The 21,652-nt window shown below is 42.1% G+C and overlaps 1 protein-coding gene across 2 annotated transcripts in view; it reads right to left on the reverse strand.

Moving 5' to 3' along the window:
• Positions 1-21,652, reverse strand: part of SYT2 (synaptotagmin 2) — a 1,145,572-nt gene that overhangs the window by 77,608 nt on the left and 1,046,312 nt on the right. For both annotated transcript variants that reach the window (XM_044076513.1, XM_044076514.1), the window contains one exon: positions 1,655-1,777. In XM_044076513.1, coding sequence (XP_043932448.1) covers positions 1,655-1,777 — 123 coding nt within the window. The remainder of the gene's footprint in view (positions 1-1,654; positions 1,778-21,652) is intronic.

A 21,652-nucleotide genomic window follows, 5' to 3' on the forward strand; every position in this document is an offset into this window, starting at 1 on the left:
GTGCTTAGTACTGCCCACCCCCATTATCATAAGCTAGGCAAGTATATGATTTATTATACATTTGTTTTGCTGGAGGTGGGGGCACCTTGCCTGACTGTTAGCATAAGAAGTCTCATAAAAAAATGAAAATACACTTACCTGATCAGACATGGATAGTAGCCATTTACATTTATCACTCAAAATCAGAAAAGAAGCAAGAACATTAATTTTCAAACTGAAATATTACCTAAGGTCAGCCTTAAAGACCTAGGCTGAAATTTAACTTTTAGGGCTGACTTGTATGAGTTTGGAGAACAGTATGTATACAAAATGGTGTGTATACAAAATGGTATATTTTTAACTTAATTGGTGTACCCAAACTAACTGTCTTTCTATTACTTAAAAAAAAATGTTGCATCCTGTAAACAATCTCACTTTCTGCTGATTATTCTTGCTGGGGCATTTACAGGAGTTGCAGTGCACACTTTACACTTAGATTCATAAATTAGGCTGCTGACTGACATTGCCATATCAGTATTTGTAGGCAGACTTTGGACACAGGGGGATCACTACAGATCCACTACAATCCTTAAAAACCCAGACACTGCAAACAGAAATGCTCAGCTGTACTGCATGAAACATGTTACAGTAATGTGAATTCTAAAATCTTGCACTCAAAAATAACTAACTTGTGTGCAATGACATCTAAAATACCTGTTTTGTTATTTTAATGCAGATGTCACACCATCTTGGCGAAAGAGTGACTATTTAAAATATGTAACAAAAATGTCTTACTGTCCTATTTAGAATATTTTCTTAAAATGTCTTACTAATTTTCTTTGAAGCTGCATTCACAGAGGCAATGAAAATAGCTAGGATCTGAAGCTATGTATATTACTATAAAGTAGTGAGTTAACATGTGATAAAACAAAGTATTGACCTAACATATGCAAGGAAATAAGAAAATGAGCATTCAGGTCTTGAGTAGCTAAAGGTAACCCTTTTTTACTGTAGCAGGTATACTATTGAATGGCTTTGTGGCATATGTCTCAAACTCTTAGATCATGAAATCTGGACAACGCCCGACAAAATTGGGGGACAGTGGCCCAAAAATAGGGACGGATTTTAAATATCTCTCTCTCTTATAAACTTAGAAAGTTGCTAGAGTAACAGGGCTTGTTTTAACATATATTTTCTGAATGATTTGAAGTCTGAAACTTAAATGTATGTCATTATTTAGTGAGAACAATCTTCAATTCATTCCAGTGATTTGCCAGAAAGCCACACATTTTATGAGGAACAGATAAAAAATATAAGCCAAAAATCTGGAATTCTGCAAAAACCTGGACAGTTGAGAGGTATGCGTGGTCAGAGGGGGCATGGGTGAATAATACGGGCTTAATATTCTCAGCTGGGTGCAATGCATTGTAGAAAATAATCTGCTTTATTTGTTTTGCCATGCTTTGCATTTCATCCTTTTCACAAATGATGTGATCCATCAGTGTCTTTATTCCCGAGACAAGGAAGAAATGATAGAGCTGCATTTACTATACGGAGAAAAGTGAAGCATGCTTTACATTCAAAAGGCTGTGATAATGAAATATTTGGTTTTCGTGTAAAATAACAAAATAGGTTTGAAAAAAAAAATAAAATGAAAAATGTGGTAGAATCTGACCTGGTTATTCTGGAAGTCATAATCCAGAGAGAACTGAAGTTTACCCAGCTTCTCTTCTTCCTTTGGCTCTTCTTCTTTATCCTCACCCTCTGTTAACCCTGTTTCTGCATCATCTTCGTCATCCTAGGTACCTGTAAAATAGAAGAGCAAGCCATTTTATTACTTGAACAGGACTGCTCGGTCATCTTCTTATAAAGTTTATGAACTTATTTTGTTCTCCTATCCCTTTCCTGACTTAGCGACGTGTTATCTTTACTGATAAATAAACTACGGATTTTTGAACAATATTTGTCAGGCTGCAGTAAATAGCTTTTCCAAGATTTATTTTGGAAATGTAAAACAATAATTCAAACAGACATACCAGTATATGGTGATCCAGGTTAGTCCAAGATTGTGGGCATAATGAGAGAAAGAGAGAGAAGGAAAGAGTGTGAGGTAAAATAAGAAATACATTTGCACGGCATATTAAGCTAAGCAGGAAACCTTTCATTCGTTTCTCAGCCAGATAGGACCCACTATGTTCATGTGTCGGTTGCAATATAACACTGGTCTCATTAAAGGAAATTGCATGCTGAAACTGAAAAAATGTTCATCACATCTTCATCTGTGCAGTGTCAACGATTCGTTGTGAGTCTGTGTGTTGACCATTATTTTGTAATCATTTATACCCCTAAAATGGCCTGGTTAAGTACTGCTGTACTGAAGTCATTTATTTTATTGGAGTTTAAATGTCCATTTAATGCCAGAACCTAATACTGTCATATAAAGCAACAATAAACAGAAAGAAAATACACACAATTTGTTTAAAAAGAAAAACTGCTTTCAAAACTAATGCCTTATTGACTGACAACGAAACTAGGTGTTGATTGGCAGCACAAATTTCAACTTTAGTTTAAGTATGAAGACACAATACTCAAGCTAAGGATGACTGTTTTGGGCAGCGAAAGAAAATACTGACTCAGAAAAAGCACTACCTACTGTGAGCTGATTAAGTATATGCAGAATATTAAGGGTTCTCAACATCAGCCACACCATGTAAACATACCACAATGTATACAGAAACGTAGGATACACATGCAAAAGACAAGAATCCACAAACTCAACAAAATCAGAAAACATTACCCATGTTACACACTGACCACAGGAAATCACACATACAAACTCCTTTAACAGCAGCAGGGAGATTCCATAAAGACAAAACACCTGGGACTCAAACTGAATCACGCTAGACTCAAAAACCCAAAAGGTACACTCTGTGATCTGATAACCCCCCAAAAAACACCCTAGTCATTGGTGACTTCCTTTCGGTTAAGGTAGTCACTGGACTTTGAAAATGTATTTGCAAAAGTGTAATATGCATGTCTGCAGACAAACTTAGGGACAGATCAACGAGGTTAAAAAAAAGATTGTCTAATTATGACATGGCTTTTTTATATGATGAGGTGAATAATCCATGAAGATCCACCCTCTTAGATATGCAGTAGGATACATTGGGGTTACTGAGCCTTCCAAAAGCACAGGGACATGCTTCTGCTTTGTGAGAGTCTCCCATCCCCTCATATGACACCTGTATATCAGGAACAAGTGTTGGCATTAAGTCTGCAGCAAAGGACGTGATGCCACAGATGAAGGATCAACTGCTGTTGGCCTGGAGTGAGATGTACAAACCACAGGAGTATTCTGCACGCAGGGGCTTCACATCCCTCTCTCTCTCTTTCCAGGAAGTACAAGTACTGAACAAGAACATTTCCATCCCTACAGTATCTTTTTTAGTGCCCCCCCCCAAAAAATGTATGCGATATAAAACAAATTATAGTTGAAGGTAGTTGCCTACATGATTGCCTCTCTCAGCGAACCCTCTCTGGTGATGGAGGAACAAATGTACCAAGTGATCAGGAGGAGACTAATGACTGACAAGAAGTGGGGGCAAAGAGAGACAAGAAAAGTGCAAGTTTTCTGTGCTTATAAGATGCTGGCATTTGTTCTATTACTGGAACCAGGTTTAAACATCCAAAATGCATATCATAGATTCTAAAAAGTAACTCCTTGTATTGTTGCAAATTGATAAGACAGTTGTATCTTAATATTTGTAAAAGAAAACCTAAAAGCCAGAAACCAAGAAAACAACTCGTGATAATAAACTGCCCATTATAATCATTGCTGTTTCTTAATATAATATTACAGGAGCCTTCTCTATACAATGTTCTCCAAAGTGTACAAGGATTTCTAGACTAAACTCCAAGATATAAATGCTAATAAAAATATAATCTTCAAAAAGGATTTTAATTTCCCAAACACTAACCAGTTAAGCTACTTAACATTAAATACATTTGTCGAGATATTAACCTTGTTAAAAATTTTGGAAAACAGTACAAAATCCAAGTAGAGATGAGGCTAGTTGCTCAGCATAATGCATCCAAGATTATCCAAGTGCAACTAACTCTAGGCAAGACCGCAATCCAAATTGTAACTTGCAACAGACCCCCCGCCATGCCCTAGGATTCCCACTCCTCATTTCTTGATACACTGGAAAATATTACGCTACAACCCAACACCCTAATAATGGGCGATTTCAACTACCCCACCATTAACTGGGAAAACTACTCATGTACCAACTCTTTTGCTCAACGTTTTCAGGAATTCATAAATTCCAATGCCTTGGATCAACTTATCCACAACCCCACCAGGGGCAGCAATATCCTAGACCTAGGCATTACCAACATGGGTGATAAGTGTTCCACACCAGAGGTCAACTCTTTGTTGGTCAGATCCAACCATAAGCTAATCAGCCTAGACATCCACATCCCGCCCCCACCCCCTATTAGGGAAACCACCGTAAAAAGTTTATCCAAAGCCAACTTCACACTTCTTAAGATAGAAGTGGCAAACTTCACAACACCCATGCAGATGGACAATAGAGGTATGACTGCTGAATCCTACACAAATGTACTTTATAAGCACTTAAACGAGTGCATGGATCGTGCTATCCCTAACAGAACCAAGATGCTATCCTCCACAAAAAGGAAGTCAATCTGATGGTCCCCTGCCATAAACAAACTCTACAACAGAAGAAAGAAACTGTTGCAAAAAAGAGTAAAATCCCATGATTGGAGGAACTCCCTGGTCAGCCTCAGTAAGAAGTTGAAATCCCTCATAAAATCCTCCAAAGTTAGTTACGAAAACAAAATTGCCACTGATTCTAAAGACAACCACAAAGCATTCTACAGCTATGTCAAGAATCTCAATGGCAACACTCAGATCTGCTCTGAGTTACAGCGCAATGGCACAAAATATACAGAACCAATTGATATTGCCAACATCCTGGCAGATAGGTTCAGTGCTAACTTTACCCCCCTCTCACACCCTAAAGGGCCCATCTCTATACTGGAAGAATGCAAAGTTCCTGTAATCACGGCCTCACAGGTAATAAACACACCTCCAAAGCCAAGAACACAGCATCCATGGGACCTGACAACATCCCAGGCTAGGTTCTACATGAACTACAGAATGAACTGTCACCCCACCTAAGCACCATGTTCAATCATAGCCTCACCTCAGGCTTTCTGCCCACTGAATGGCACACAGCGATGGTTATCCCACTCCATAAAGGGGGAGCCACCACGGACCCTGGGAACTACTGCCCCATTAGCCTAATGAGCCTGGTCTGCAAGGCCATGGAACGTATCATCATGGAACTTATAAACAAATACATTGGTAATCTCCAAACTCTGGACCCCACTCAGTTCAGATTTGTAAAAGGCAGATCATGCCTCCTAAACCTGATAGACTTCTTTGAAGCAGTCATCAAAGCCGTAGACGAGGGTAAGGTGGTTCACACAGCCTATCTAGATCTCGCCAAGGCTTTTGACACCATCCTCCACTCTGGAATTATAGATAAACTCACTAAACTAGGTATAAATCCCTATGTCACAAGATGGGTTGCCAACTGCCTCACTGACAGAACCCACACTGTGAAAGTAGCAGACTCCAAATCCGACTTCAGACCAGTGACAAGTGGAGTACCACAGGGTTCAGTCCTGGGTCCTCTCCTGTTTGGTATCTACTTTTCTGAAGTACAGGCTAACACAGAAGGTCTTTGGCTAACAAAGTTCTCAGATGACTGTAAACTAGGAGCCATAACTGAAACTCCTAATGATGTGGACATCCTACAAAAGGGCCTTAATGAGACAGATGCCTGGTGTCAAAGCCATGGTTTTAAGCTCAATGCCAAAAAGTGCACTGTCATCCCCTTTGGTAAAAACTCTGTACCCATGAGCTACCACATAGGTGGTTATCTACTTAACACCGAAAGTGCGATAAGAGACCTTGGGACACAGGTGGATAGTAGTCTCTCCTTTGATAATCATATTGCCACAGTAGTCAGGGAATCCTTCTATGTGGCACACCTTATCACAAAAGGTTTCTCATCCAGGAAAAAAGAGGTCATTGTTCCCCTCTACTCGTCACTCATTAGACCCAATATAGAGTACAGAGCCCCTTTTGGTATGTACTTCACAAGACATCTACAACAACTGGAAAGGCCACAGAAATACCTCACAAAGAGGATTACCGGCCTCAAACAGATGCCCTATGCAGACTGCCTCAAAACACCTCCAGCTTTACTCTGTCGCATATCGCCTACTCAGAGGCGATCTCTGCCTAACATACAAAGCTATGTCAAACCCAGAGCTGTTGGACATGTTCCACTTAAATAAATCCCAATCCCTCCGAGCTACATGATCTAAGGACCTAAACCTTGTCACCACAATAAACAGAACATGCTGGAGGGATAGATTCCTGTCCCAGAGACTTCCCATACTCTGGAACAAACTACCTATCTATATCAAACAAAGCTTCTCATTAGCACTCTTCAAGAAAAATCTTGATGATTGGATGGGAAATAGGAAATTCACCCCGAGGATCACCTCTGTGGCTCTGATCAACAGGGGCACAGGAAAATAATTTTCTTGGGTAGCGAAAGCCAGGGTACCTTTTTGGCTAGGCTTGTAAAGGCCTTAGGGCCAATAGCCTAGCACCTACCTATGAACCTATGTTCTGTTCCTTAGCCATGGTTATACCTGCTGTAGTTAACTAAGGATGTATTTCTGCCATCCTTGTGTGTTCCTCTCCTCCCTCTGGCTGAGAAAACATGCCCAGTGGTATGCAGGCTGGAGGCAACTCATAATAATGTCCACCATTGTGTTTTGCAGGTGATGCAGAATATGTCATGGAGCTGTGACCTATGACACCTACTTGAGGCCATCAGCCCATGTCAGAAATGGTAAATGGCATATAACACCACACTGTAGCAGAATATCGAGTGTCTCTTCAGAGTGCTGAAGGCCCACTTCCTTTGCCTGGATACCTTTAGTGATGCAATGCAGTAGGCTTTAGAGACCTACAACAAGATATTTGTTATCTGTGCCATGCTGCACAACATGGCTCTACATAACCAATTACAGTATGACTCTACCACTGGAATGCCAAATGGCCACAGCAAAGGAGGAGCTATTAGTTGAGGAAGTATTGGAAGAACCAGCTGCGAGGTCGAGGCAGGCACAATACACAGTGGCTCAGGCAAGGAGGCATCACCTTGTTCACATGTATAGGCCACAACAAAGACCATATAGCATAAACTGATTCATGCAATGCTATCCCCAGACTAAGCAGTGCAGTGTAATGTCTGGCCACACTGTGCATCAGACATTACCTAATACTCACAAGTCCAAGGTGTAGGCAGGGGACAGTCATCATAACTTGTGAAGATGGGTGGGACACAGTGGCAGGGCACAGCAGCATTAACATGGATGGAATAGCAGAGGTGTTATGGCATCTGGATGTGGTAGCTATGCAAACAGCTGAGTGGTTGGGAGGTTGGGTCACACACTATCTAAGGATGTGGTTGAGTTTTCAGAGGGCAGATGTCAGCAAGATGTTCTGAGTGGCCTTGCAACAGAGAGAAAGGAGGTCTCCTATGCAGTAGATGTCCTGGTACATCATGAGCATGTATCTGACACTTGGTGCTGCTACACACGTGTGGGGGTATACTGTGGATAATGACATGTCTGCAGACAGTCCCATTGAGGCACCATATACTGCACACCACCAGATGTAATGGATGGTGTGGAACTGCATGAGTCTGACTGAAAATGTAGCTGACATCACACCACTCTATGGTGTTGACACATTGCACACACACACACACACACACACACACACACACACACACACACACACACACACACACACACACACACACACACACACACTAATACATGCCCAGCATATACAAAATTAAAGGACACATGCATAACTTGAGGAGCAGGTCATGGCTGTTGCATCCCCGTTATAATGGAGGGTAGGTATGTGTATGTTTATCAGTAGTGCAGCACTGACAGTGGCAAGTCACTATGCTATGGTGCTTACACATGGACATACCAAAATGGAACATCCCCTGACAGATAGACATGGTATTGCTATCTGTCCAGACCCAGCATCCAGGCCTCCTCCTGGTATAGGTGAGTGGTTGCTGTCTTCTGTCTCTGTCAGGGTGCTCTCTACATGTGGTCCTCCTACTGTGTCAGTTCTGTCCCTGATGATAGAATATTGCTTGATGGATGCATACTAGATCATATCTGTCATCCTACATCATAACTGCTTTGGTTTCTTGTCATGCCGCCCCATGGCATTGACATCATGCACCAGGCACTGCCACACCTCATCCTGGAAGGTTTCATCAGTCATGCCCTTACCCAGCATCAGTTTGCCATGAGAGTGTAATGCCTGGAAGGCCACTTCTGTCTCTGCTGTGGTGAGCTTCCCCAGTCTTTGGCACTCCTTTGGTTCCACGTTGATACTTGTGCATCTGTGGGTGCAGCTGTGATCAGTGCATGTTTGCAGACATATCCCCTCTCCTTTATCAAATTACAGTAGTTGTGCTGCAGCTGTGCAAGTCACATGTGACATGGTTGATATACCCATTCCCATTTGTGCTACTATCATACATGGCTAAGTCAGCAGTTCCTGCCAATATGGCATCACACAGGTGGCCAAGGGACAACCATACCCTGGACACTGTACTATCACTTCTTTCCTCAAAAAATATGTCAGTCTCCATGTCTTCCTACAAATGTTGCAACCCCACTGCCAAAGTCGTATATACCCCTGTTCTGTGTCTGGCCCATACAAGCTTATTGTGCACTTGCCCTGCATTACCCTAGCTCCTTTTGGCAGCTTTGTTGCCTACAGTGCTGCTGTTCTGTTCCAGAATTCTGTGGATTATATTTGCTTGCTTTAACATATTAATCAGCACAATGTCAGCCTTACTTTGTATCTCTCTAACATGAGCCCTTTAATATAGTGGCTGTGCAAATGAAGTGATAGAATGAGAATATTTCTGAATAATTCTTATAATGCAATGCATTATCAATGTTACCTTTGACGTGGCCCATACGCACATGTTGGTCAGGCCTTCCTACTGAGCACAAGGCCTCCGGCATCACACTAAAATGTAGGAAGACTCTACTAATTTTTTGTGCAGCTCTGCTGCCACTAAGGGGTTTGCTGATGACTTCAGTGAACAGCATACTACCATTATTAATGTTCTATCTTGTATGATGGATGCATTTATGCTCCCTATTGTTCATAGCTTCATATGTGTATAATACGCTAATGACCTTTATAAGCCCAGCCATGCAACCCAAATGTATTCCACAAGTTATCATGTCTTAGTGGTTATTTTAAGAGGTGTATGTTAGCTAGGCATGCTTTAATGGCTGCCTCTGTCCATCAGATCCATAGGTGCCAGAGCAAGGGTGAATTTCCGATTTCAAATCCACTGATCCAAGTTTCGCTTGAATAGGGTTGGGGAAGGCAGTCCTTCACATGGATGGGAAGCCTGTTCCATAGAATGGGAATTCTCTGAGATACATATTTGTCCCTCCAAAATGTACTATTTATAGGTTCGTATGTGTATACTGGGCTAATAACAACAAGGCTATTATAAGCCTAGCCGTGCAACCCAAATGTGACCCAGAAATTTGATTTATATAAAGGGTGATTTACTGACTGCATCTGTCCATCAGAGACACAGGCACCATTGCATGGGTGAATTTCTAATTACCCATCCATTGGTCCAAATTGAGCTTAAACAGGGATAGGTAAGAACTCTGCTTCACGTGGATGTGGAGCCTGTTCCAAAGAATGGGAATTCTCTGAGAAACATATCTGTCTTTCCAACATGTCCTATTTATGGCACAAGCAAAATTTAGGTCTTTTCATCTAGTAGTTCTGAATTTTTTCTTTTGTTGTACAACCTGTTCAATTTTAGATTCCACCAGGATTTTTGACTTTGTTTTGGGTTTATTTCTGGTAGCAAAGCAGCCTCTATGCAACCATTAGCCAACCATTAGCAAGGTTGTACAGAGTTTCTGTGAACAATTTCACATAGACTGCTGTGTTTTCTGGGTTCGGAGGGGCTTGAAATTTTGATAGATTATTGCTTAATAAAAGGTAGTTTGCCAAGGAATAGTTACTAACTGTTGCAGGGTTTACTGGAGTTACAGAATTAATTTTTATTTCAAAGGAGACAGCTTTGTGGTCTGACCTTACCAGAGAGGACATGACACTAGGGGAGGGTGCAGCATTCTCCCATATTTGTAAGTACCAGGTCCAATTTGTTTGAACCTCTAGTAGGTGTATGCACTGTCTGGTCTAGAATGTTTGTGTTTGCCAAGTCCAGGAATCTCTGGGTCTGCAAATTTGGGTCAGTCTAGGATTCTCAGTCTATAGAGGGGTAATTAAAGTCCCCCATGAGTATGCATTTGGTTGAATGGTTAGTGTTTCCAATAGGTCTAAGTATAAGCTATGGGTTTCATAGGACATACATGGTGACCTATAGGTTTCTAGGATATGTTATGGGACTTTGTCTATGGTACTCCTCTTTAACTAACCTAGAGCCATGCTTGTTATTGGTGTAGATTGAGACACCTCCACCATTAGTCATTGTTTATGCAGTTGCTGGTCTAAAATATGTGGAAGGCACGGAAGCCTTGCAATGCTGGGATACTCTTTGGTGCTTTAAACTTTGTCTTGATAACTACACAGATGTCTGAATTCACCAAGATGAAGAGAGCTTGGAGGGAGTGTAGTGTCTTGTTTAGACTCCTGGCATTGAGTAGGTGGGAGGTTGGTATAATGGTTAAGGTGTTTACCTTATAGACACAAGGTGCATGGTTTGGTTCTCACATGGGGTAATTAGTTAAGCTTAAAATGATCCACAAGGTCAGTTAACCAGTACCAATCTATGAACACTTAAAACTCCCATGGGTTGATTTTGCTGTGTTGGAAGGTTTGTCAATTTGGCAATGCCAAAAAAGGCTCAGTGGGGGAGGGGAATATTTTAGCCAATATTTGAAAGACTAGGGGGACAGGTGCAGAACATTCCGGCAAAGCACCATGGTTTATTAATCTTATCCTCCCATGTTGACAAATACTGTATCCCCTTAGAATAACACCAGAAACTTGGTCAATTATTAAAGTCAAGCATCTTTTGTTCATATGATGGCATCATCCTTGCTTAAGGTAGAATGCTACTCAATGCTAGGCACATGTCACCCTGTGACACATAGTCTGAGACCTCCAAAACACCTCTCTTCACATAGACTAGGGAGGTATGTCTCAGGTCATTAACACCTATATGGTCTATGACTGAATCATACTGGTACCTGTGGTGCAGTGATTTGTGTGTGTACGTAACTTGATGGATCCTGGCTCCCGATGGACAACTGACCAACATTTTCTCCTTGTTCAGCCTAGTAAGCAGGGCTTCAATATGTCATACAATACAGTCCCCTAAGACTAGAGTCTTGAGTAGTATGTTGGCCTGCCTCATGGGCTTTGGAGTTGAGGCTGCACTGGGTATGGCTGTATGGGTAGTGTTAGTCATTTTTGTTGAGCGTTTTGCTCTTGTTGAGGATAATTTTTGCATGAGGAATATATGGAAGGTCTTTGGGGTTTGTGAAGGCTGCATTTAAATGCCCCACATAAGTTGGTCTAAGTGTGAGGTGCAAACTGTGTGTGGTGGATGTAGTGTGTTCATTTCTGACAACCTGATTGTTATTATCAGTGCTTGTGTTTGAGAGATTTACCTCCCGTGACATTTTTTGTATACATCTTTCACATACTGTATTTGTATCTTTAAGGATTAAATGGTTGTCAGTAAATATGAGACAGTTGCTGCATTCTCTGAAGACTCCCATATCCACCAAACTGGCTGCAGAGAAATTGGAAAGTGCACGTCCATAAGGTCAAGTCCTTTATTTGGTGGGCTACAAGGGTATGGTGCATGAGGGGTAATAAAGGGCTAACTGAGGGTGCGTTTCGGATTAGGGATTAGAGATTATTAGAACTGGGTATAAAATACTAAGTTTAAGGGTACTGTTCCACAATGCGCAAACTAGCTACTTTATGCTATTCAGCGTGCAAAGCAGTTGGTCTATGCTCACTGAGCTACTTTCAGAAGTAGTTTTATAGGAAAATTTAGCTTCTAGTTTTCTCCATCTCTTCAAGGCACCATTTATCGCTGCTGCACAATGAGCAGCAACCGCATACAAATGTACCAAATTTATATGGGCACTGAAAACTCAGTAAACTGACTAATAAGTCCTACACTCGGGGCCTTCCTGTGAATTTCCCAACTCGGATAAACTAGGCTACTACCTACTGCCACTAGATGGATAATATCTCAGTCCTCTTAATGTAAAACATACAAAAAATGTTTACTCAAAGTGCAGTACTATACACCCAGTAATTCAACAGTTAGCTAAACACTGCCTTTAAGACAATTTAAGTAAAGGTATTAGAACAGTAAGGTGATTTAAGTCAGAAAAAATAACAGCAAGGTAAAGGAGTGAAAATGCACTTTTACAGTTATTAAATGCAGAAAAAAACAATAAATAATAATTCAAGAAATCAACAGCAGTTCACTATATAATTTCAAGCAAGTGTGATTCTTTGAAAAAAAAAGTACTTAACGCTACACATTTGTTTGGTCACACTACTGCCCACTGACATGCAAAAAGAAGTGAAGGATTTTCCTGAGCTTTCTGTATAAGAACCAACAGGAATGTGTCTCGGCAGGTATTAGGGCCCAGTTTATAAAGTGGATGCATGGGGGCATCAGCTTGCCAGAGAGAAGATTAGTGCTACAGACATCATTGCTCTGGTGAGTAGTGTCTGCATACATGCAGTGACCTGAGGAGGCAACCCAACCTTCTCTGCCAATGGGAAGAAGAGGTTATGGAGGGAGTGCCACCTGCTTTTCATAAATTGCTTTCTGTTTCACCAACCATTCTATATAGGATTTGTATATTCACCAGTTTTTAATATTCTTTGCCAAGGGATATACTAGTATCTTTGCAGCACTACAGGAGATTGAGGTAAGTTGGTTGGGGTGATAGTGCAAACAGGACATGATCTCCAGGAGTCAGATTACATGGAGGGTATTACTGGGGGTTGTGGGATATGGCATTATATTGTAACTCAGATGCTTATGTTCTCATATTTGCATTTAGTTTCTTTATTGTTTTTTCTCTCCATTTATTTGTGTGTTATACTGGATCAGCTGAGGTGGGGCAATGGTCACCATACTCTGAGGCTACCTTCACACCCACTACTGAGTTCCCAGTTGTCTCCAGGCCTGCCTCACTGTAGATTGAGGAAAGTCACCTTGCAGGTAGAGACCTGGAGCATTCACAGGTGGCCTCCTTAGCCACCTCTCAGGAAGTGGCAAAGACACCTTTTTTACGGATGGCACAGCGGAGGCCACCTAGGTCACTCCACAGGAGGTGTTGTGGGTAGTGATGACTGAAATGCACCAATACCTGGATGTCCAGATTTGCACCCTTTGCTTGTATACTCATGTAGCTGTCCAGCTCTGACCTTTCAGCCACCAGAGACTGTGCCTGCCCCTGAGATCCACCATGGATGTGACTAATGTCAGGGTGGATTTGCCTCTGGGTTGGACTGGCAAGGCCACCATACTGCTCCATATTTACCATCATTTCTTATCATGCCTTGCTTTTCTTTTTGCATCCCCTGTTCTTCTTCCAGTGCTCACATCACTAAATCTCCACTATTTCTGTCAGGGTCATTCCCTTGTTGCCCTACCTCTGTGTCTCACCACCTCTCCTGTTGGTCTGGTGTGTGTGTGTGTGTGTGTGTGTGTGTGTGTGTGTGTGTGTGTGTGTGTGTGTGTGTGTGTGTGTGTGTGTGTGTGTGTGTGTGTGTGTGTGTGTGTGTATGCCCCTGCCACCTTTCCTTTATTTTCCTTCCACCACATCATTGAACCTTATTACCACCCCCTTTTCTCTCCTTCTTCTTTTTCTTCAAAAATGGATGAGTGCCTCAAAAAATACATCTCCCTTTCCCCTAAACCCTTCTCACTTTCGTGGTATCCTACTCCGTTTTCCTCTGATTACTCTTCCCCATGTATTATCTGCCTCCTTCCTCACCATTTAAATAATTAATTTATTTGGCACTGTGCTGTGGTGCCCTTCTGGGGACTGTGGATTACATCTCTGAGTTAATTTGGTTTGAATGTGAATGCATATAATATTGGATATGTGGCCTCTGTGTCACTTGTCTTTTGGGTCATGTGGCCAAAGTAGCATGGTCTGTGTTGTAGCATGGCTACAGCTGTTAGCATGACTGTGCACCATTCATGGCCATACCTGACTCTCTGAATTAATGCAAATTCTCTACACTTATGCATACATAATCAGCAAAGGGTCATGTTGCACTACAAACCCCAAGCTGTTTCACACTATGTGGGATGCATTGCCAATTTGTCTGAATGCAGTCTTCACAGATACAGTCTTCATGGGCAGCTTCCCCCTCTTCTGAGGTACAGCAACTGTGGAAGAATTACATTTAGGGATTGTGGTTGTGGGGGCAAAGACCCTACACCAGGGTTTTAGGGGGCTACAGCCCCCTGCAATGACCATTTTTGAGAATACTAATAGCAATATTTAGTTTTGTACTGAGTGTATTTGTTACAAGCTTCATTTTATTCAGATAGGTAGCTACATGGCGCTTATCTTGACCTAGCTAAGAAAGTTGACATCGTCACATAAGGGAATAAGTAACAAATCAGAACTATTAAATGTCAGACTGTAGGTAAAACTGTGGTCATGCACCATGTCACAGGGTATCTATCCAAATGGGTGTTATAAGTGATCTCCCACAGCACTCTTTGTCTAATATGACCATTCTTCTCAAGTGTAAAATCAGACATAGGCCATGCATAACCAGATATGCAGATGACTACATACTGGATCACTTAATTACTTCAATAAAAAGTGCTTTAGTTCTCCAAGCCTGGTGGACTAGTGATGACATCACCTTTATGTCACTAAATGTGGCATCATAAGACTTGACAAAAAGGACATAAATTATGATTAAAAAATGGTCAAATAATAAACATATTATCATTAAAGATTAGAGAACATGGTACAACCATTTCAATTTTGACAAGTGTGTATCTATCAAAGTCAGGAAAACCTACTCTGTAGTTCATCTGTTCTAAAGGGCATGACTAATCATATCAGGGAGATCACTGTATCAGGGGGGAACAGCACTTTGTTTCTGTAGCCTCTGAGCACCCCCATCTGAAACAAAAGGCAAAGATATGATTCCTTACTAGAAAACTCAGAGAGGCGGTAAACAGTCAGGAAAGGCTTTTGGAACTATCATCATATTTTGTTTATCACAATTTGTTTAGTAGTGATGCCTGCCTCTTGTTTAAGGCAATGCCTTATCTGGTTGTATATGAAAGTGCATGCCTGAAGTGCACTACTGGGTACACTAACCCTAGATCGGAACACCTAATATTAAAAAAAAAGTACTACTAAATACAAAATGTGACAGATGCATTACACACCACCTTTGAAGATTATGGAATAAATATCCCAGAACAGGGAACCTAATACTAAAAATCTTCTTCTTCTTCTTCTTTCGGCTTTTCCTGGTTATGGGTCGCCACAGCAGATCACCAGTCCGGTCATGACTGGCAGTGGAGTTTTACAGTGTCGAGTTGCCAGCCCGGCGCCCAACCTTCCACAGAAGGCACACATATGCACACACTCACACCTAGGGCCAATTTAGAGTGTCCAATCCACCTACAGCATGTCTTTGGGATGTGGAAGGAAACCGGAGCACCCGGAGGAAACCCACGTGACCACAGGGAGGACATGCAGACTCCGCACAGAAGGCACCCCAGCCGAGGATCGAACCAGAGAACCTCTTGCTGTGAGGCGGCAACGCTAACTGCTGCACCACCGATACTAAAAATAAGTATTAATAATTGGAAAAAGGTGACATACATTACACAGCGGCATAGCTATGGTGAGTTGAGGGGACAGTCATCCTGAGCACAAGATGTTAGATGTCATGATTGGCATATGCTGAACACTTTTCAGTGCATCATGGGCATTCAGAAGTGAATGCTGGTATTGCATTTCCAGTCATAACTGAAGCATGAGTGACATAAAGTGTAGCAATTACTAGTTACAAATATATCAAGCAGTCTGCTACAGTTTAAAAGTAAGATTTTTTTGTTTTTGCTCCTCAAGTCTGAGGAGAGGAACAGGGGAACTTTTAGAGGGTGGCCTAGATCAGGGGAAGACATCGCTATCATTATACAACATTTTTGTAGATTATGGAATAGACTTCCATTGACAATAACAAGACCAGCGTAAACTTCCTTTAAAATAACCTTGATACATCTATGGTAATATAAAATAACATAGGGTATAGAAATTAAGCTTCTCAAAAGCCAATCAGCAGTAAGCTTAACAATCAAACGTGTAGATCTGTCTTTTTTTAAACACCTTTATTGAATTATCACTTGCGACATAGGCAAATTTACATTTATATACAGTAGAGAATCAATTATCTAAACTAATTGGGACCTAGGGTAGATCAGATAATCAAACATACTTTGAACCGGATTAAAAAAAAACTTCTAAAATCTTGTTTTTTTCTGCATGCAGGAATACACATTTCAACCATTCAGCAATTCCAGTGGACAAATAATATTTTTCACACATGAGCGGGTTACATGCTCAAAAACATATGCACAAGCAAATACTTATAACGTTTACATATTCAGACTTTATGACTTTATCCTACCCAAACATTTTGGAAGGCTGCGTTCAGATAACTGATGCTTGGATAATTGACTCTCTACTGTAAAAGTAATCAAACCATATTAACAAGTTCACATTTTCAAATATTATAGGATATATAGCAATATGTGTGATATTTAATATAAGCAGCATTATATAAATTATTCAGTTTCTGCCTTCTCTTAACCCTCAGAACTTCTCCAATATATGCATAAAAATGTTCAGGAGGAGGAGTGATATTTAAGGAAAGTCAGGGCGTGATCAGTTTATGCAATGTTGGAGTGAATGATAACTATTAAAAAGGAAAACATGCATAATGCATGAAATTAATGAAAAATATTTTGTTTTCTTTTTATAACTGAATGTGTAACCATGCCATTGTTCGATCAGTAAAGTAATTAAAGGTGTTTAAAAAAACATCTAAGTACTTTTGTCTTTTGTGGAAGTATTGTCCAATGTGAATTTGTGATTGAAATTTTGATACTTTGTGCAAGTTTTTGGGTAGCTCCAAATGTCAGAACTGCAGTTTTTGAACAATTTGTTGATTATTTTTTTTTTATTTCATTTATTTATTTATTTGTTGCCCATTCGGTTCAAGTGGAGCTGGAAATAATTTTATAGAACTTTCTCAAGAGTTGCAGGACAAGTAGAGGTCAGAAGTACTATGACATCAGCGTACATCGCGCAAGTAAAAGCAGGAAGGTGAGACAGAAAAGAAGTGTAATAGACTGAAAAGAACCAGGGTCTAACTCTGAGCCCTGTGGCCCTCCAGCTTGGAATGTGCCTGTGAATGAGAAAATGATTTCTGAGATCACTTGAAATGTCCTATTGGAAAGGTGGTTTCTTAAAGATATAGCTACTTTCCCAATCAGTAATTCTCTAGCCACCTAAAAATGATTCTTTTCAATATGCAGATAGATTTGGTTGCTAATGGATAAAATGCAGCCTGGACTAAATTTGTTTATTTGGGAAAATAGAGAGTTGTTTCAGAATAGTATAAAAACTGTTTGATTAGTATTTTTTCAAGGATTTATATATATGTGTGTTTGTGTGTTTGCCGTTTGTTATCAACATAGCTAGCTAATTTTAAGAGAGTTCTATGCATGTATGCACATCAAAGTATTTAAAGTGTGACTGTCTTGTAGCATATTTTTCAATGTTCATGCACTTAATAGCTGTAAAGTGAAATGAATGAGTTCCAGAATGGTGCTAGGATGGAAATGTGGAGCTGAAGTAGGGGATGGTAGCAGGAATTGTTGGTCCTTTAATCTTCTTTGTCTAAAGAGAAGGAATCCATCTTGAATGGGAGACAGTATGCTAAAGAAGGTGGAGAAGGTTGTGGTAAAATTGACATCCATGAAGAGTGAACGCTAATAGAATCGAATCCAGTGAGGAACCTTATTTTCATACACTGAGGAATAAATTTAGTTGCGACAAAATTATTTTTTTCCAACCTTTTAATGACCAGTGTGATCCAGGCAACTGGTCTCTCTGGTGTGTGCAGCTCACCTTATAGCTGATGCAATTGTCTTTCACAGGGCTAAGAAAAGTAGAAATGTGGAGATGTCATCCTAGTTTTTCTGACAGTAGGTTAGAGAATCTCTGAATGTAACCACACAGCACCCAACTGCCTTCTCTCGCAGTGGATACCACACACATTTTCCCTACAAGAAACAGTGAATCTCATATCCAGGCTTGGATTTGTGATGGAGAGAACTTAAGGATATGCTAACACAGAGATGAGCATGATATTAAAATCATTTCTAATAAAGAAAAGGCAAGGATCCTGTGGAACAGCTCAGAGGCATGTACTTTGAGAATACACTGGACGGGATGTCAGTTTAACATTAACAGAAAATGTTACTGCATTCACTGCGTCTGCCTACCACTGAGTAGATGTTTAAGGTTTTTATTTCACAGTTTCAGGATCGAGGTTCATTCCTGACCTCCCGATAATGTCTGATTTGCTCCCTCCCAAAACATCTCTTATTTATCTTGATTTTTTCCTGCTTTTCTGGTTCATTTATCATGACAAAATCCCAGCACTTCAATCTGCAGAGTTAAAAAATAAACATATTCTTTCTTGCATCCATTGTATTTGCTGAAAAGTGTTTGCAGTGGACCATTTTAGTTACTAATGTATTTTAGTTAAGGAGACCAGTGAGATCAAATTAACCTCTGCCAGCAACATTGTATAATAAAGATGGCAAATATTTCTGAATCTTGCTACATAATCAATAACAGTTTTGTCTTTCTTTGTCCTCAGGTCATATTCTAATCCTAGTAGTTTGGAGGTAAGGTCTCCCACCCACTTCCATGCTCACATCATACTCTGTTCCTAGTAATATGGAGGTAGGGTCTCCCACCCACATCCATGTTCACATCATGCTCTGTTCCTAGTAATATGGAGGTAGGGTCTCCCACCCACGTCCATGCTCACATCATGCTCTGTTCTAGTAGTATGGAGGTAGGGTCTCCCACCCACGTCCATGCTCACATCATACTCTGTTCCCAGTAGTATGGAGGTAGGGTCTCCCACCCACTTCCATGCTCATATCATGCTCTGTTCCTAGTAATATGGAGGAAGGGTCTCCCACCCACGTCCATGCTCACATCATGCTCTATTCCCAGTAGTATGGAGGTAGGGTCTCCCACCCACTTCCATGCTCATATCATGCTCTGTTCCCAGTAGTATGGAGGTAGGGTCTCCCACCCACGTCCATGCTCACATCATGCTCTGTTCCCAGTAGTATGGAGGTAGGGTCTCCCACCCACGTCCATGCTCACATCATGCTCTGTTCCCAGTAGTATGGAGGTAGGGTCTCCCACCCACGTCCATGCTCACATCATGCTCTGTTCCCAGTAGTATGGAGGTAGGGTCTCCCACCCACGTCCATGCTCACATCATGCTCTGTTCTAGTAGAATGGAGGTAGGGTCTCCCACCCACGTCCATGCTCACATCATGCTCTGTTCCCAGTAGTATGGAGGTAGGGTCTCCCACCCACGTCCATGCTCACATCATGCTCTGTTCCCAGTAGTATGGAGGTAGGGTCTCCCACCCACATCCATGCTCACATCATGCTCTGTTCCCAGTAGTATGGAGGTAGGGTCTCCCACCCACGTCCATGCTCACATCATGCTCTGTTCTAGTAGTATGGAGGTAGGGTCTCCCACCCACGTCCATGCTCACATCATGCTCTGTTCCTAGTAATATGGAGGTAGGGTCTCCCACCCACGTCCATGCTCACATCATGCTCTGTTCTAGTAGTATGGAGGTAGGGTCTCCCACCCACGTCCATGCCCACATCATGCTCTGTTCCTAGTAATATGGAGGTAGGGTCTCCCACCCACGACCATGCTCACATCATGCTCTGTTCCCAGTAGTATGGAGGTAGGGTCTCCCACCCACGTCCATGCTCACATCATGCTCTGTTCCCAGTAGTATGGAGGTAGGGTCTCCCACCCACGTCCATGCTCACATCATGCTCTGTTCCCATTAGTATGGAGGTAGGGTCTCCCACCCACGTCCATGCACACAACATGCTCTGTTCCTAGTAATATGGAGGTAGGGTCTCCCACCCACATCCATGCTCACATCATGCTCTGTTCTAGTAGTATGGAGGTAGGGTCTCCCACCCACGCCCATGCTCACATCATGCTCTGTTCCCAGTAGTATGGAGGTAGGGTCTCCCACCCACGCCCATGCTCACATCATGCTCTGTTCCCAGTAGTATGGAGGTAGGGTCTCCCACCCACGCCCATGCTCACATCATGCTCTGTTCCCAGTAGTATGGAGGTAGGGTCTCCCACCCACGTCCATGCTCACATCATGCTCTGTTCCCAGTAGTATGGAGGTAGGGTCTCCCACCCACGTCCATGCTCACATCATGCTCTGTTCCCAGTAGTATGGAGGTAGGGTCTCCCACCCACGTCCATGCTCACATCATGCTCTGTTCTAGTAGTATGGAGGTAGGGTCTCCCACCCACGTCCATGCTCACATCATGCTCTGTTCCCAGTAGTATGGAGGTAGGGTCTCCCACCCACGTCCATGCTCACATCATGCTCTGTTCTCAGTAGTATGGAGGTAGGGTCTCCCACCCACGCCCATGCTCACATCATGCTCTGTTCCCAGTAGTATGGAGGTAGGGTCTCCCACCCACGCCCATGCTCACATCATGCTCTGTTCCCAGTAGTATGGAGGTAGGGTCTCCCACCCACGTCCATGCTCACATCATGCTCTGTTCCCAGTAGTATGGAGGTAGGGTCTCCCACCCACGTCCATGCTCACATCATGCTCTGTTCCCAGTAGTATGGAGGTAGGGTCTCCCACCCACGTCCATGCTCACATCATGCTCTGTTCCCAGTAGTATGGAGGTAGGGTCTCCCACCCACGTCCATGCTCACATCATGCTCTGTTCTAGTAGTATGGAGGTAGGGTCTCCCACCCACGTCCATGCTCACATCATGCTCTGTTCTAGTAGTATGGAGGTAGGGTCTCCCACCCACGTCCATGCTCACATCATGCTCTGTTCCCAGTAGTATGGAGGTAGGGTCTCCCACCCACGTCCATGCTCACATCATGCTCTGTTCTAGTAGTATGGAGGTAGGGTCTCCCACCCACGTCCATGCTCACATCATGCTCTGTTCTAGTAGTATGGAGGTAGGGTCTCCCACCCACGTCCATGCTCACATCATGCTCTGTTCCCAGTAGTATGGAGGTCGGGCCTCCCACCCACGTCCATGCTCACATCATGCTCTGTTCTAGTAGTATGGAGGTAGGGTCTCCCACCCACGTCCATGCTCACATCATG

This window comes from Protopterus annectens, chromosome 7.part0 (genome assembly GCF_019279795.1).
Source record: "Protopterus annectens isolate FY-2018-M chromosome 7.part0, PAN1.0, whole genome shotgun sequence".
Lineage (NCBI taxonomy): Eukaryota > Metazoa > Chordata > Ceratodontiformes > Protopteridae > Protopterus > Protopterus annectens.